Here is a 14546-nt window from a genome sequence, read left to right on the forward strand (position 1 = left end):
TGGGATGAAACACGTGCAGCAGACAGAGATTAGTCTGGGAAATCCTGGAATATTCCTTTAAGATAAATGTCTCTAAATTTAAGCCTGACTCTTTGCCAGTATAATGCGATTCAGCCTAAGGCTATTGAGCTTTTCCGCGCCCCACGAGTCTATTAAATGTGTGAAGATATAAAGTAGCACAGGCTCCGTCTCCAACCTGCTGCAGTAACCTAATTTTGCATTTGAGAGGAGGCATAATTAGATTGGTGCACAGCTGTGCTCAATAATAGCATCAGTAGCAAAGACATCAGTGTTGGAGTGTTGGAGACCTTTGACCCTTGGCAATCCATGCAGGTCCATTGCTGCCATTCAGGGTTTGCTGTTACCCTCTCATTCACTGTGCTGTACGTCTTTCTCTCTTCTTTACTCTTTTTTCTTTCTGTATCAGCTGAGGCTCTTATGAGAGGTTGGGGAGCGTTTGAGCAATCTTCGTGAGAAGCACCTTTTAATTAAACAGCAGGTTCTTGGTTTCTTCATGGATTTTAATTTGAACTCAATGAAAAATTATCACTTTCTCTTCTACAGTTTTCTCTTGTGTAATTACACTTGAGGAAAATTACACCAGTTTTTCTCAATGTGTGTATAAAATAGTCATTAAGATATAAAGTCATTCAGAGTGGTTTGTTATGAAATGTGGAATTCTAGAAAGACCTATTGCAGGGTTGTCAGATCTTGTAAAGAGCTGGTGTGGCGGCAAATTTTCATTCCAGCCAAGCAGAAGCTCAAGTGTTCAGTTGTTTGAAAACTGACCAACTGATTAAACAAATAGAATGTGTCACTTTTCCTGGTTTATATTTAAGTTTAAAGCTAGGTCTCAAATCCAGTTGTTTTACACAGATCATTTTTTAATTCTAATCAATTCATCAGATTTGTGGTTCTTAATTGGAGATGTATCTAATATATGAGCATGTGACATGAGAACAATCAGACTAGATTTTAAGAGTCTTTCTGAAAATAGCTTAATGAGATTAATGAGAATTGCAATGTGAACATAAGCTAACACCTCTAAAAGATACCTCACTGAATATTAATAAAGGAGAGGTTACAAATCTAGTAATATAGAGTGAAGATTTGGCCTGAAGCTGTTAGATTGAAAGTATTATTATCTGATACTTGTTTAATTATTATTTATAGCAAAGAGTTAAATGCATATTATTGCTAGGCAAAATGCATTTACCATTTTCTTTACCATAATCAACATTACATTAAGTCAGCATAACAAATTAAAAGACTGTGTTGAGTTGTAGACAATCCTGGTTCCTGTCACTACCACTGCTTAGAGTTTTATATCAAATTAGCCTTAATGGCTGTTTACATCTCACTAATTAAATTCTACAGATATTTTGGAAAGTTAGTAGAATTCCCCTCTCATTTTTTGTTGTTTTACTTTTCTTTTACGTTTCTGTTTTTGCAAAAGCAATCAGTGACAATTTACTATACATGATACTGATTTAAAAGTGAAAAAGCAGAAAGGATATTGATTTGAAAGATACTAGAAGGCAGTCGATGACAAATTCTAACAATGATACTGATTTAACACTACTCCTGTGTTTTGTTCTATACAATTACTTCAGTTAATCTTAACGTTCAGATTAATCCCACCCCCAACTGTCACAATCTTTCTTTTTTCACACATTTTGTATCCAGTGTAAAAGTGAGTTTAACTGACATATTTACTGAGCTGTTGTAAAGCTAGGGCAGTATCAGGTGCTTTGACCTAAATTTCCAATCCAAGCTTTGCTATTTATTAACAGGGCAGAAGGCCACGTCAGCCAACACCCATGAGGTTGGGTAAGAGTATCAAGGTGAAACAAAAACGGAGTCGCCTGCTAATTCTCTGTGTATTCTTTAGTAGTCTTGAGCTTTTCAAAGCATCTTCCTAAATCAGCAGTGAACACTAAAAAAGAGTGGTGTGATCTCTCTATCTCTCTCTCACTCTCTCTTTTCTCTTGGGATTGAATTATTTGAATGCCTCCTGTGCTGTTTATTAACAGCACGTAAGATCAGTGATTTACTGAGAAGCATAGTGAAGAAATGTAATTTATGACTGACTTGCCTTTGTGACTAAAACTAACAAATACTTAAGATTTCCTCTGTCAGAACTGGCATCCTTAAATTGACCTATTTATGGTCCGTCCACATGTTTGTACTTTTATTGCTGTTGTTGCTAGTTTGAAGAATCTTAACAGAACACCTCAATCATTTTTAAATGGATTATTTAATATTCTGAAAAGAATATTCAGCCTAGCAACATCTGTTATAAAATACGCACTCAGGGATGGAGCATAAATATCTAAGTAGTTTCTTTTTTAACAGTTTGTAGATCCTCTAATAACCACCATGTGCTTGTGTGTGTGTGCTTTGAATTTTCCATGGGCTTCTTTCATCTTGCATTTGCTTGGCTGCTTCTATAACACATATCTATAACACAGTGCACAGAATGGCTTGCTTGGGTTCATCTCCTTTCTTGCTTTTGACCCTCGGGTAGGGCCAAATGGGCTTTAACTTGGCTGAAAAATATCAGCAGTCGAGCGTTGCACATGCTATTACATGCGAGGCCCATTGCTCTCTAATGCATTAGAGATAGCCAGAGGTTCTCCTGCTTTAGTGGGCTGCTCTGTTGAACATTTTACATTGTCAAATACAAATATTATATTTAATTATTACAGGTTTATGAATTATGGGTGCTATAAGTGATATAAGTGATGTCATAAAACCCAGCTATGTCTGAAAGTATGTCCTATTCACTGTATAATGTGATAAACAATGTACATGATTTTTAAAAAACATTTTTAGATAATTCATTGCATCACAATATATATTAAGTCTCTTTTACACCTGGTCATTTCTTGTGACTAGTATCTGAACTGTATCTTGATAAGATTTTAGCCACATAGATTTACAGTTGTTAGTCAGATGCATCTCTGGTTAGCTGGACTGAATTAAACTGAAATTGGATTCTTTATTATGAATACTATTGGAGAAGAGTTTCAGCTGTATTGGGAGTTTAGGTTGTTTTTTATATAAATGTATTCAAATTTTTCCCATTTTATTCCCAATTTATCTAGGCGAATTGTCTCACCCATTTAGTTGCTAGTCAGCTGTATATCCCCTTATCACTAGTGATACCTCAACACCAGAAGGGTGAAGACTAGCACATGCGTCCTCCGATACATGTGAAGTCAGCCACCGATGCAGCATTACCGAGTAGCATCACAGCGCATTTGGAGGAAAACGCAGCGACTCGGTTCCCATACATCAGCTCACAAACACTGTGTGCTGATCAACATCACCCTTTGGAGTGATATAGGGAAAGAGAGCCATCTACCCACCCAGAAAGAACAAGGCCAGTTGTGCTTGTTTGGGGCTCTGGCAGCTGATGGCAAACTGCATAACCTGAATTTGAACCAGCAATCTCCCGATCATAGTGACAGCACTTTAGACGGCTGGACCCCTCCATTTCTTTGGAGAGATGGATGTGTTTACACTGCTATATATGCTCAAATGTTTATAATAAAATAATTTGAGCAATTGGATTTACATCTGTTTTAAATACATTTTCGATGCGTAAAGACTTGCATTTTATGTGGCTTAGTCTTATCCAGATATAACCATGATACTCCAGTCACATAAAGTGATCAGGTGTGAATGGGATCTTGTTAAAATTGTTTACTTCATTAATTTTGCTCCATGTACTGTAGTCATTTTAAAACTCCTTTATACAATTTATATTAAATATAAATCAGGTAGCACTAATATTTAGCATTCAGTAATTGAGGTTTTTTTTTTTTAATATTTTTTGTTTTGCTAACATCTTAAGCCTTTAACCTAAAAACACTTACTGTCATTCATATATGGATTACTGCACGAATAGCACATTTACTTTTCACAAAAATGGTCTTTTATTAGTAATAATATTAAACATAACTTGGTGTAAATTACCATTTGTCATATTCGATACAAAATTTACACTGGCATTCTGGTGCACCCCTACTTTTAATGTAGAAATGTTCAGGTTCCTTAAGTGCAGCCCCTTAAAGATCAGGATCACCAAAGGCTTGGGCACATCCTGCAGTTTTACATCTTAAATTAAAAAAATATTTTTCATCCTTCAGCAAACGACAGTGGAGGAGAAGAGCAGGGTGATGCAGCTGGAGGAAGAACTGACTCTGCGCAAGGCAGAGGTGGAGGAACTGCAGGTGCGGCTGCAGAGAGCCTCGTCCTCTGGGCCCGATGGTGCAGAGACTCTGAGCTCGGAAGCTCTCGCCCTGAGGGAGCAGCTCCTGTCGGCCGGCCGGGAGCACCGTGAGGAGAGCAGCCAGCTGCGGGAGAGGTACGAGGCCATGCTGAGCGCCAGCCGCCAGGAAGCAGAGCGCCTCAGGACCTCACAGGAGCGGCAGAGCCAGGAGATATCGGACCTGCGGCAGAGACTCCAGCAGGCCACGCGCGAGAACATGGAGATGATGGACAGCTGGAAGACGAGGCTGGACGCCTTGGTGGGAGACCACCAGCGTGCTCTGGAGGAGCTCAAAGCCTCGCTGACCAGCAACCGTGGAGCCTCAGAAGGCGAAAAAGGAGATGTGCCTGAGGTAAGGGGTCATCATTATGATAATATATTTAGTGTATTTAAAATCAGGCACACACACACATATATATATATATATATATATATATATATATATATATTTATTTTTTTTTTTTTTTTTAACAAATGGCTAAAATAACAAAAAAGATGCAGAGCTTTTAGACCGCAAATAATGCAAAAAAAATACGTTCATATTCAAATTTAAGTGTCAGGAGTTCAGAAGTCAATATTTGGTGGAATAACCCTGGTTTGCAGTCACGGTTTTCATACATCTTGGCTTGTTCTCCTCCACCAGTCTTACACACTTTTTGGGTAACTTTATGCTACTCCTGGTACAGAAATTCAAGCATTTCAGCTTTCTCTTAAATATATTCCTGAGGTTTTCAATTTGATAACATCAAAGACACTCATAATGTTTAAGTGGTCTCTTACTTTTTTCAAGAGCCACCGCCCCCAAATAAACATGATCAATCTTAGATAAAAAAATTGAGAATAACTTGCATCTTCAAATGTTTCTAAAACCCTTAAAATGTACCTAGATACCCTGGGAGAGCTTGAGGATGGAGCAGCAGCTGGAGGTAGAAAACCTGAAAGCGAAGCATGAGATTGAGGTGGCGGTGGTGACCAAGGAACGTGAAGATCTTCGGACCAGGCTCCAGGAGCTTCGGGAGCAGCTTGAGGAGAGCGAGGAAAACGCCAGGGTCCAGGCCGAGACCAGGAACACCCAGCACGCACTGGAGGTCAAAGATGCTGCCGACAAGCTGCAGAAGGCTGAGCTGAGGGTGGCGGAGATGGAGCGGGTTCAGGTGGAGCAGGGGAGGAGCACACAGCGCCTCAGAGAGCAGCTGGAACTGACAGAGAAGAAAATGGCAGACTATGAGGCTCTACAGAGCGCAGAAGCTCAGAGCAGGGTTGAGATCCTCACGCTGAAGGAGAAGCTGAGGGTCAGCGAGAACCGTCTGCAGGCCATGGAGGACGGCCACACCACACAGGATGCTAACGTGAGTTATAAATCATTTTTTAAAGTATTGCTGTCAAAATTGTATCATTCATCAGAGGTTTACAGTTTAAAGGAGACATTTTGAACCAGTTATTTCTTTAATACTTTAATACAAATGAAAAACTGTATTTAAACTAACGACAATATATGCCTTTTTGCAGATGATTGAAAATAATGACAGCTCTGAAGAGAAGATTACGTTAAAGCAAACTATGGAAGGTCAGTCAGTAAAATAACACTCAATTTTACATAATTAATAAGAAGTGAAAATGACATGATAAACAGGAAAACATTTTATAAAGGACCACAGAATGTTATAAGGATGTGTTCTTCTGTCTTTATAGATACTTTGGAGAAACTGACAAAAAGGGAAAAAGAAGTGTCCACTCTTACAACACAAGTAGATGACCTCAAAACACAGATATCAGGTAGTTCAATATCCTTTGTTACATCGTCATAAAAGTGCTACACAGTATTATATACGTATACATAATGGTAACAAAAGGATAATGGTAGTCCTTATGTCTTCCACAATCCTCTCATGGCGGTGTTCCTGTAGCCTTGGAGGGGAAGGTGCGCTTGGGGGAGAAGAAGGCGGATGCACTCCTCAGGGAAAAGGCACGTCTGGAGGCGGAGTTGGAGACCATGACCAAAAAATCCCATGATGCATCAGGCCAGCTGGTGCTCATTAGCCAGGAGCTCCTAAAGAAAGAGAGGTATGAACCAGAGTACATCTCTAACCTCCCAAATTGATTTCATCAGGATTTACTGTGACATAAAATCAGTTATTGTGGGAAAAAATAGAATTATAAATACATGTTTAGCTTAACAATACTTTGATTAATATCTTAATATTAAAATTGTCTTAATTGTTTTAAATTATGCAAATAATATCAACAAAACAATTTAGGGTAAAAAAGTAGAATTATGAAATTCTTAACATTACATTTTGAATTTATTACTATTTAGTGGTATGTCCCACTTTTGCTTTATTGAGCATATGTATGTACTAGGGGTGGGCGATATGGCTCTAAAATAATATCACAATATTTCAGGGTATTTTTGCGATAACGATATACTTGGCAATATAGGAAAACTAAAATAATTCATTAATTTCAGGAATATAGTATAATAGTATAACAGTATAATCATAATGTGGCAAAATAAATAATATAGCATAAAATAATATAATGCAGAAAAAAATATTGCAGAATATTTTCATGCATATAAACTGTAAACTAAAACAGTTATACAATAAATAAACCTAAAGCTTCACAGTAAATAATAGACTATTTTTAACACAAACCATCCCTATTATCACGATATGGATTTTTAATATCATGATATTTCTGTGTCATGATATATTGTATATGATATAATATTGCCCACCCCTAGTATGTACCCATCATCATTATCAATCCTAACTTTACACCACCTTCAGATTAATCCATCATGGTGTAGCATCCTAGCATGAAACATATCATGCATCCAACATTAGAGGTATTTTAACCTTCTAAGACTTTTTCTACCTCTTTTTTAAACCTCGGTCTAACAGTGTATACACATATATGTAATTTTTTTCAGCGCAGGCAGAATTTTGTAGATCCAGATGTATGTCTTTATCAGAAGCCTGCATTGTGTGGGGAGGAAAGAAATGTAATCTAGTATCTAGAATCATTAAATCGTTTCCCCAAGGTCTTATTTATATTAAAAAAGCAGCAGATCTCATCTCATTAAACTGATAGGCTCCATGAGATTCCTGCATGTGCACATGGTGCTATGCCAGTAATAAATGTGTATGTCACTGTATGCTAAATGACCCTTAGCCAGTTCTGTGATGATCTTCAAATGTCTGGCCCTTGGCTGTAATTGAGAGAGATATTAGAGCCATCCCAAAGTTTATTTCAGTCATTGGTGGTGCATCCAACTGCATTATTTGTGAGCTGAATTATGATTGGTCAAGAGGATGTACATGCTAGTTAATGCTGTGAAAATTCAAAAGTTTGTTCTATCTTCTTAAATTGAACATAGACTAGTGAAAATTTTGTTTTCTGGATATACCCGGTTTTCTCTGGTAAAAACGCAATTTAGTGCAGATCTCAACACTAAATAGTTTCTGAGTTAATAATTAAAATGAAAGGCATGTTTTTTTTTTAAGGTGTGAACTTCCTGTATGTGTTTAAACCCTTAAGGTGAAGGTATCAACACAAGCCATCTGGAGGTTGAATTAAGTTGCTTGTTTGTGCTCTTGTTTTATGAAGTACAACAAAACAAAGCCCATTTCTCTATTACATACATAGACACACTTTCCCAGAGGTCCCAACGGACTGCCCAACCTCTGCTTCATCACAGCCAGCGGAAATCTGCGAGGCGTTGCCTCCTTTTTCCCGTAGTACAGCCATGAATGGTCCTCCTTTCACTATTTAATTCACTTAAGAGCCAATTGAGATAATGAGAACAATCAGTCTGATTAAAACTCCACCTTAAGTGTTATTTAACCTCTCAGATCAATGCCATGTCCTGACTCAGAATACCATCCACACGCGATTATTCATGTTGGTGAATTCATGGGACTCGCTAGCTGCAAAAATCTTTGATTGGCCCACTGGAAAACCCTAATATTGACCTTTAATGATGAAATCATGAAAGCAAAGAAATTTGCTATGTAACATGAATGTAATGTCAATGGATGTGTGTGTTAGGAGCCTGAATGAGCTGCGAGTTTTGCTGCTGGAGTCACCACGTCATTCCCCAGGCGTCGACCGGGACCTGAGCCGCGAGGTGCACAAGGCTGAGTGGAAGATGAAGGAGCAGAAGCTTCAGGATGACATTAAGACCCTGAGGGAGAAACTGCTGCTGCTGGTAAGCCAGATGGTCTTTGGCACTCTAATTTTGATTCAGGTAGCCATAGTCACAGCCATAGGAAATCATAAGTGCAAATTCCGATAATGCTTAGCACTTCATTGTCAAATGTTATATAGAAATATTTAACCTATGGCTGCATTCACATTACAAGCCACATTGCTCAAATCCAAATTTTGGTTAGATCAGATTTGGCTATCTTGACGGTTTACATTCACAAATGTAAGTGATCTGTGTGTAATGTGAACAAATCTGTCCCTGAAATGTCTGTCGTGCACATTGATACATGTTTAGACGTCACCTTCTTCAGTAACAGCAAAAAAACATCATATTTGAGAGACGACTCAGAGCTTTATAAAGGGAAATGGATGAGTTAGCAGCTCATATGTGGAGCATCTTTTGCTTAAGTGGAGATCAAACAGCTGGTCTGAAGTACATGTTCAGATCAAGGAGGTGAAAAAAAGGCCAGGCGGTTTGCTTTTGCTGTTTTTGCAGCTATAGCTGCACAGCTGCACCAAGAGATGTGTGGGTACGAGAGAGAAGCAAGTAGTGCATGTGTAAAAACAAAAAGACTCATAAATTCCGATTTGAACGTTCACATTCATAAACCCAGATTTAAGACCACAGATGGAAGTGGCTTGTATCTGATTTAAAAAAAGAAAAAAAAAAAGAAAAACGGATTTGGCACGTTCACACAGCCATGAAAAAAAATCAGATTTGAGCCACATTGGGCAAATAAATCTGATTTAAGTCACTTCAGCCTGGTAATGTGAACGTAGCCTAAGTGAACTAAACAGTCAGCAATTGCCAGGAAAGAAACAAAATTAAACTTCTATTAAGCAACATCAGATACTGATTATTTACTCAACCTGATATTATTATAATAAAAAGTATTATTGACAAAACTTAAAAATAAAGGAGCAGAAACACAAATTCGAGTTAGGACAACTTGTGGCTAATGTTATATAATGATCTGGTTTCTTTATTGCATACAAAAAGTGATATTTCTTGCTTTTGGTAATCCCCCTACAGTTAGAAAGTGTGATTTAATCATTGTTTAAGGACATGTTTTACACATGTATTTCTGGACAATCTGAAACATACAGATACTATTACTGAAAGTAAAAAAAAAGCATTTACGAGTAATGTTACAGGATTTTACACAAATATTACTCAGTATTATCCTGTCTTCTTCAGCTTAAGTGTGCCAAGATGGTAGTAACAATGACAGTGTATTTTCAGATATTATTCTCCCTGTTACATGCCAGTGGATCATCATTGATATTGAAGATATATTCTAAGCTAAAAATGTTGGATTTTTTGGCAGTTTAGAGAGGATTTGGTTATGTTAATTGGGCTACTGAAGTCTGCTGAAAGTGTAGTAATATCTGTGTAGTATTTTTAATTCTTTTTTTAGGCTTTTCTTCTGTTTGGATTGGGCATCTGGATTGAGAATGCTGTCACTATTAATATTCATTACCTCATTAGACAATGCTTTGTTTCCTTTTTTTATTTGTCTTTAGGGGCGTGAGAAGTCATCTCCAGACCACCGCCGCTACTCCATGATGGAGCCATCCACCACTGACACAGAGGTTACACGCCTTAGGCACAGGCTTTTGAGCACTGAGGAGGCCCTGAGGACCGCGCTGGAACACAACCAGGAGGTGGACCAGCTGGTGCAGGCCATGTGCATGCGTCCTGATAAGAGCCAGGTACAGCCTCAAATAGCCCATTTGCTATTTGGCATGATATAACTCTTTCTAGGGTCCAGTTAGTAGAATGTAATAATATAATTGCATAATTAAGTAGTTACATTACAAATTAAATCAAGAAAATTGTATTATGTGTTTGTCAGGTCTGTACTTTTAACATTTTTACTTTTTTGCATATGCAACAATTACAAAAACAGCGAGAACCTAAATGTAAATAATAATCATGATAAAACATGTCCTCTTCTAATGAGTGAATTAAAAGTCGCAGAACACCCTTTTATTTCAGAAACGAAATAGAAAATAACATCTGAATACCCCAGCAAGTGATGGCTGAGGTGTTAGGCTGTGTCTAGAACATGGCTGCCATCTTGAAAGCCGCCATATTTAGTTTCTGAAATAAGTAACATAGTACAGGAAGATGGTAAATACTGCACTTATCATCTGGGGTTACTCTCTACCCTCCCACTCACATACTATTAACTACACAACACTAGTAATCTCCTCCACCTAACAACTAGGCTGCTGTGGCCATTTATGATTTGATCAGCAACATTTATCCCAACCATTATCTAATGCCTAACAGCTAGGTTCCTGGTGCCATTTATTATCCAATTAGAAACACTTAACCGATGCGATTCAACACCAAACACCTACATTTCTCTGGCTGTTTATGATCCAATCAGTGACACTTAACCGTTGCGATTCAACACCTGACATCTATGTTTATGTGGCCGTTTATGATCCAATCAGTGACACTTAACCAATGCGATTCAACACCTGACATCTATGTTTATGTGGCCGTTTATGGTCCAATCAGAGACACTTAACCGATGCGATTCAACACCTGACATCTATGTTTATGTGGCCATTTATGGTCCAATCAGAGACACTTAACCGATGCGATTCAACACCAAACACCTATGTTTATATGGCCGTTTATGATCCAATAAGAAACGCTTAACCAATGGGATTCAACACCAAACACCTTGTTTTGGCAGTTTATGATCCGATTAGCAACATTTTAACCAAAACAAGATGACCAGACACCTAAAAGCTTAGATGCTGTGGCCATTTACAGTTCGATTAGCAACATTTGATACAAACACAAAACATAATCACCCACTACGGCACAAGCTATCCACAAGGGTATCGTGTGACTTTAGACTCACCATGTCCGTACAAATACAAATGTATAATTTAATGTGAAATTTAAAATTGGCATTTTTGAAAAATTCTAATTTCAAAGAGCTATCCAGACTTCTTCAGACTGAGAAGTTGTTTTTGTCTGATTTTGACATCTAGTAGTAAAGTAAGTGTATGTATCAGCAGTAGCAGTTAGTGTAACCTAATTTACCTCCCATATTAAAAATAACAGCTTCTGATCATCTAACTCATTCCATGTTTAATTGCTTTCGTTTTACTTTTGGCCCACAGGCACACAGTGGTGCAAACTCTGCAAATGGAATCCACCAAGATGCTACCTTCACAGAAGAGGTTGATACTCATAATAAAACTATTCATCCTGTGTCTGTTTATTTCATTGATAAGTGGGCATCCACCATATGATATACTCCTTAAATCTAAATATGACATAATTACATAACTTGCATATTAGTTTCATAGTAGCTACTGTATAATATATGGTGATGAATAATGAATCAAAATCCTGCATTTTAAGTTGTGAATATGCCTTTATATCTTTAGATTATATTGATGTCTCAAGTGCGATTTGTTATTTATGCATACTTTGGGTCAGATTCAGAAAACTGGGTGGTTAATGCTAAGTTTACAGCACAGGGATGCCACAGTAGCCCTAATTACAAGTTGCAGTGGTAGTCTCAGGACACCACTCTGTATTTACTGACACATTTTTCATGTGAGCTCAGTAACTGGCGCTCAAACATAATGTAAATAAGCTCATGAATAAGAATGGCCAGTTCTTGTAAAATTACACCCAACAAACAACTGAACAAAACATATCTTACATTTTAACACAATGTTTTATCCAAACTGATCAAAATGGCACTACTGTAAGTTACATTCAGTTCTTTTTGACATACTATGTAGGAGTTATATCATATCCCATGGAAGCTAAAACATTGTACTGACGTGCAGGATATGCATGTCAATGAATATGGAGTAGCTTGTCTGGTCACATAGACAATTCTTACCACCCACTGCGCTGTTCACTGTGGGTGGTATTGCCTTCTATGATGTATTCCTGGTAAACACGTAACACTTTGGATTAGCACCCACTATTAGGACTCACTCATGATTATTTATGAGTTGCTATGAGCATGAGATTAACACAAGATTATACAGACTTGTGAAAGATAACTCATACACAAGTGGGTATTTCCTGAGGTGAAACGTCATGATCAATTTCCAGACTGCTGTTTAAAGACTTTTGCTATGTTAGTGTATATAATCTGTAACAATCTGTAACATTTTTAAATGTTCTCTGCTGTTGCGTTTTATGAATCTAGCCTGCTCATAACATCCGATTCAATCTCCTTTCCAGGAACAGCACTGATGATGATGGACGCCGAGGCAGTGCTTGATCATTTAGGAAAAACGGAGGTACACAACAAAAAGGAGGAACCAGTCTGATGCTTAGACATCGGACTATCGCCTCACTGGACATCATTGCTTTCTTTTCACAGTTAACACCAAAACAAACGACTCAATCTCGATAAAAAAAAGAATGAAAACCATTTAGCAAAGTATATGTACAATGATGCAAGATGTTATTTAAAACAAATAAAGAGATATGACTGAAGCGGTACATTACAATTATGGTTGTAGCCTCGGACCACTGACCCATCCTGTAGACTACCTCCCACATAGACAATATGACATCTGACCCGAGGGAAGTAAAAGAGAGAGTTGGTCCAAATGCTCAAGTTGGAGCAAATGTTAGGGAAGGAAAGGGTGAAACGATCGGTTGAATGTAACTGATCACAATTAAACATTGGCCTGGATTTGTACTTGTTTAATTTATTTGCCTTTTATGCTATTGCGAATAGACTGACCTATCCTTGATTTTTGCCTTCAGAGCCTAGGGCTTGATGCTTTTCCCATAAGACTGTCAAGACATGGTGTTGGATTCTACTGGAGCTTCTTTTTACATTGATCCTTTTTATGCACTGTCCACGTGCCACAGTGTTCAGCCACCTACCAGTGTCATTCCCAATAAACCAACCAGTAAAGATGCACCATAACGTTAGTAGGAATGCCAAACCACACTGCTGAAGCGGTCCAGACAAATGCCGTAAAGTTAATGTAGAGAAGACAAACATCAAAGTCAAAGTCAGAAATTTGAACTCCAGTAGTAGTGTCATATTATTGCAGAGTATTCATACATAAAGTTACAGTATACTATCCACTGTCCACTGCCCAGATGTGATGTCAATTTAGCCTTCAAACTTATTTCATCTTATTCAACAACAACAGCAACAGCTACAAATCCCAACCAAAAAGTCTTAATTCACACTTCTGATCACTTCACGTACAAAAAAAATACATTTAAAGGCCTTTTTGAAACATTTGTCGTCTTCCGAATGTCAGCAGCTCAATTTGATTCTGTTCAGGATTTAAGAACATTAAATCTGTTCACATGCCCAATTACAATTAGGACAATTGTGGCTTTCAAGCAGACTTTCTTTCCATGTAAAATTAAGAAAAACTGAGGAATTTCTTATCAGCGAGAAAAAGATAGGGCTGGCCCCAAGTTTTGCAAATGAAGCTTCAAGTTGTTGTTGGACTCAGATGGTCTTTTATCCGTTAGGAAGCGGTTTACTTTCTTGACTCTAGCTGTAATGGTTCCTGAGACTCAATCATTAAACATGAATAAAACAACGATCTGCTTGTGCTGTCTTATTTTCTACAACTACACTTTTTCTTGAGTCTTGATTAAGATGTTCATGTCATTTTCACATGCATAAAATATATAAACATAGGGCCAAAAGTAAGTGAATTAATAGGTAACTACACTACCTGACTTGACTGAAACTGGGTACCTTTTTACTACTTGCTTGCCATTGAAAAAAACATAATGCCACATAAACCTCGCAAAGCACTGATTGCCCAGGGAATCGTCATTCTGCAATACAACACAATAATTTCTGCACTGTATACGAAGGATCTTTCACTTAGGACATCCTTGTATGACATAGAGGTTGAGAAATGCATCCTACCTAGGGTGCAATCAATTTAGGACGGGTCCTTGGTATGACTGTCTTATGAAGACTCCTTAGTAGCCTGTTGGTCACACTTATGTAATTGCTTATTGAGGCTGTGTAGCGACATCACAAAGTGTTTCAAAATTAATCTGCGTATTCATTTCTTC

At 37.8% G+C, this 14546-nt stretch overlaps 1 protein-coding gene across 3 annotated transcripts in view; it reads left to right on the plus strand.

Moving 5' to 3' along the window:
• Positions 1–14056, plus strand: part of clip2 (CAP-GLY domain containing linker protein 2) — a 55484-nt gene extending 41428 nt beyond the window's left edge. For 2 of the 3 annotated variants that reach the window (XM_022679171.2, XM_022679186.2), the window contains 9 exons: positions 4155–4628; positions 5164–5625; positions 5786–5843; positions 5969–6052; positions 6184–6340; positions 8327–8486; positions 10010–10198; positions 11633–11692; positions 12720–14056. In XM_022679171.2, the coding sequence (XP_022534892.2) occupies positions 4155–4628; positions 5164–5625; positions 5786–5843; positions 5969–6052; positions 6184–6340; positions 8327–8486; positions 10010–10198; positions 11633–11692; positions 12720–12731 (1656 nt within the window). In that variant the 3' untranslated portion in view covers positions 12732–14056. Of the gene's footprint in view, positions 1–1793; positions 1845–4154; positions 4629–5163; positions 5626–5785; positions 5844–5968; positions 6053–6183; positions 6341–8326; positions 8487–10009; positions 10199–11632; positions 11693–12719 lie in introns of all 3 variants that reach the window. The other variant, XM_022679180.2, reaches the window with a different exon arrangement.
• The last annotated feature ends 490 nt before the right edge of the window (positions 14057–14546 follow it).

Source organism: Astyanax mexicanus, chromosome 1 (genome assembly GCF_023375975.1).
Source record: "Astyanax mexicanus isolate ESR-SI-001 chromosome 1, AstMex3_surface, whole genome shotgun sequence".
Lineage (NCBI taxonomy): Eukaryota > Metazoa > Chordata > Actinopteri > Characiformes > Acestrorhamphidae > Astyanax > Astyanax mexicanus.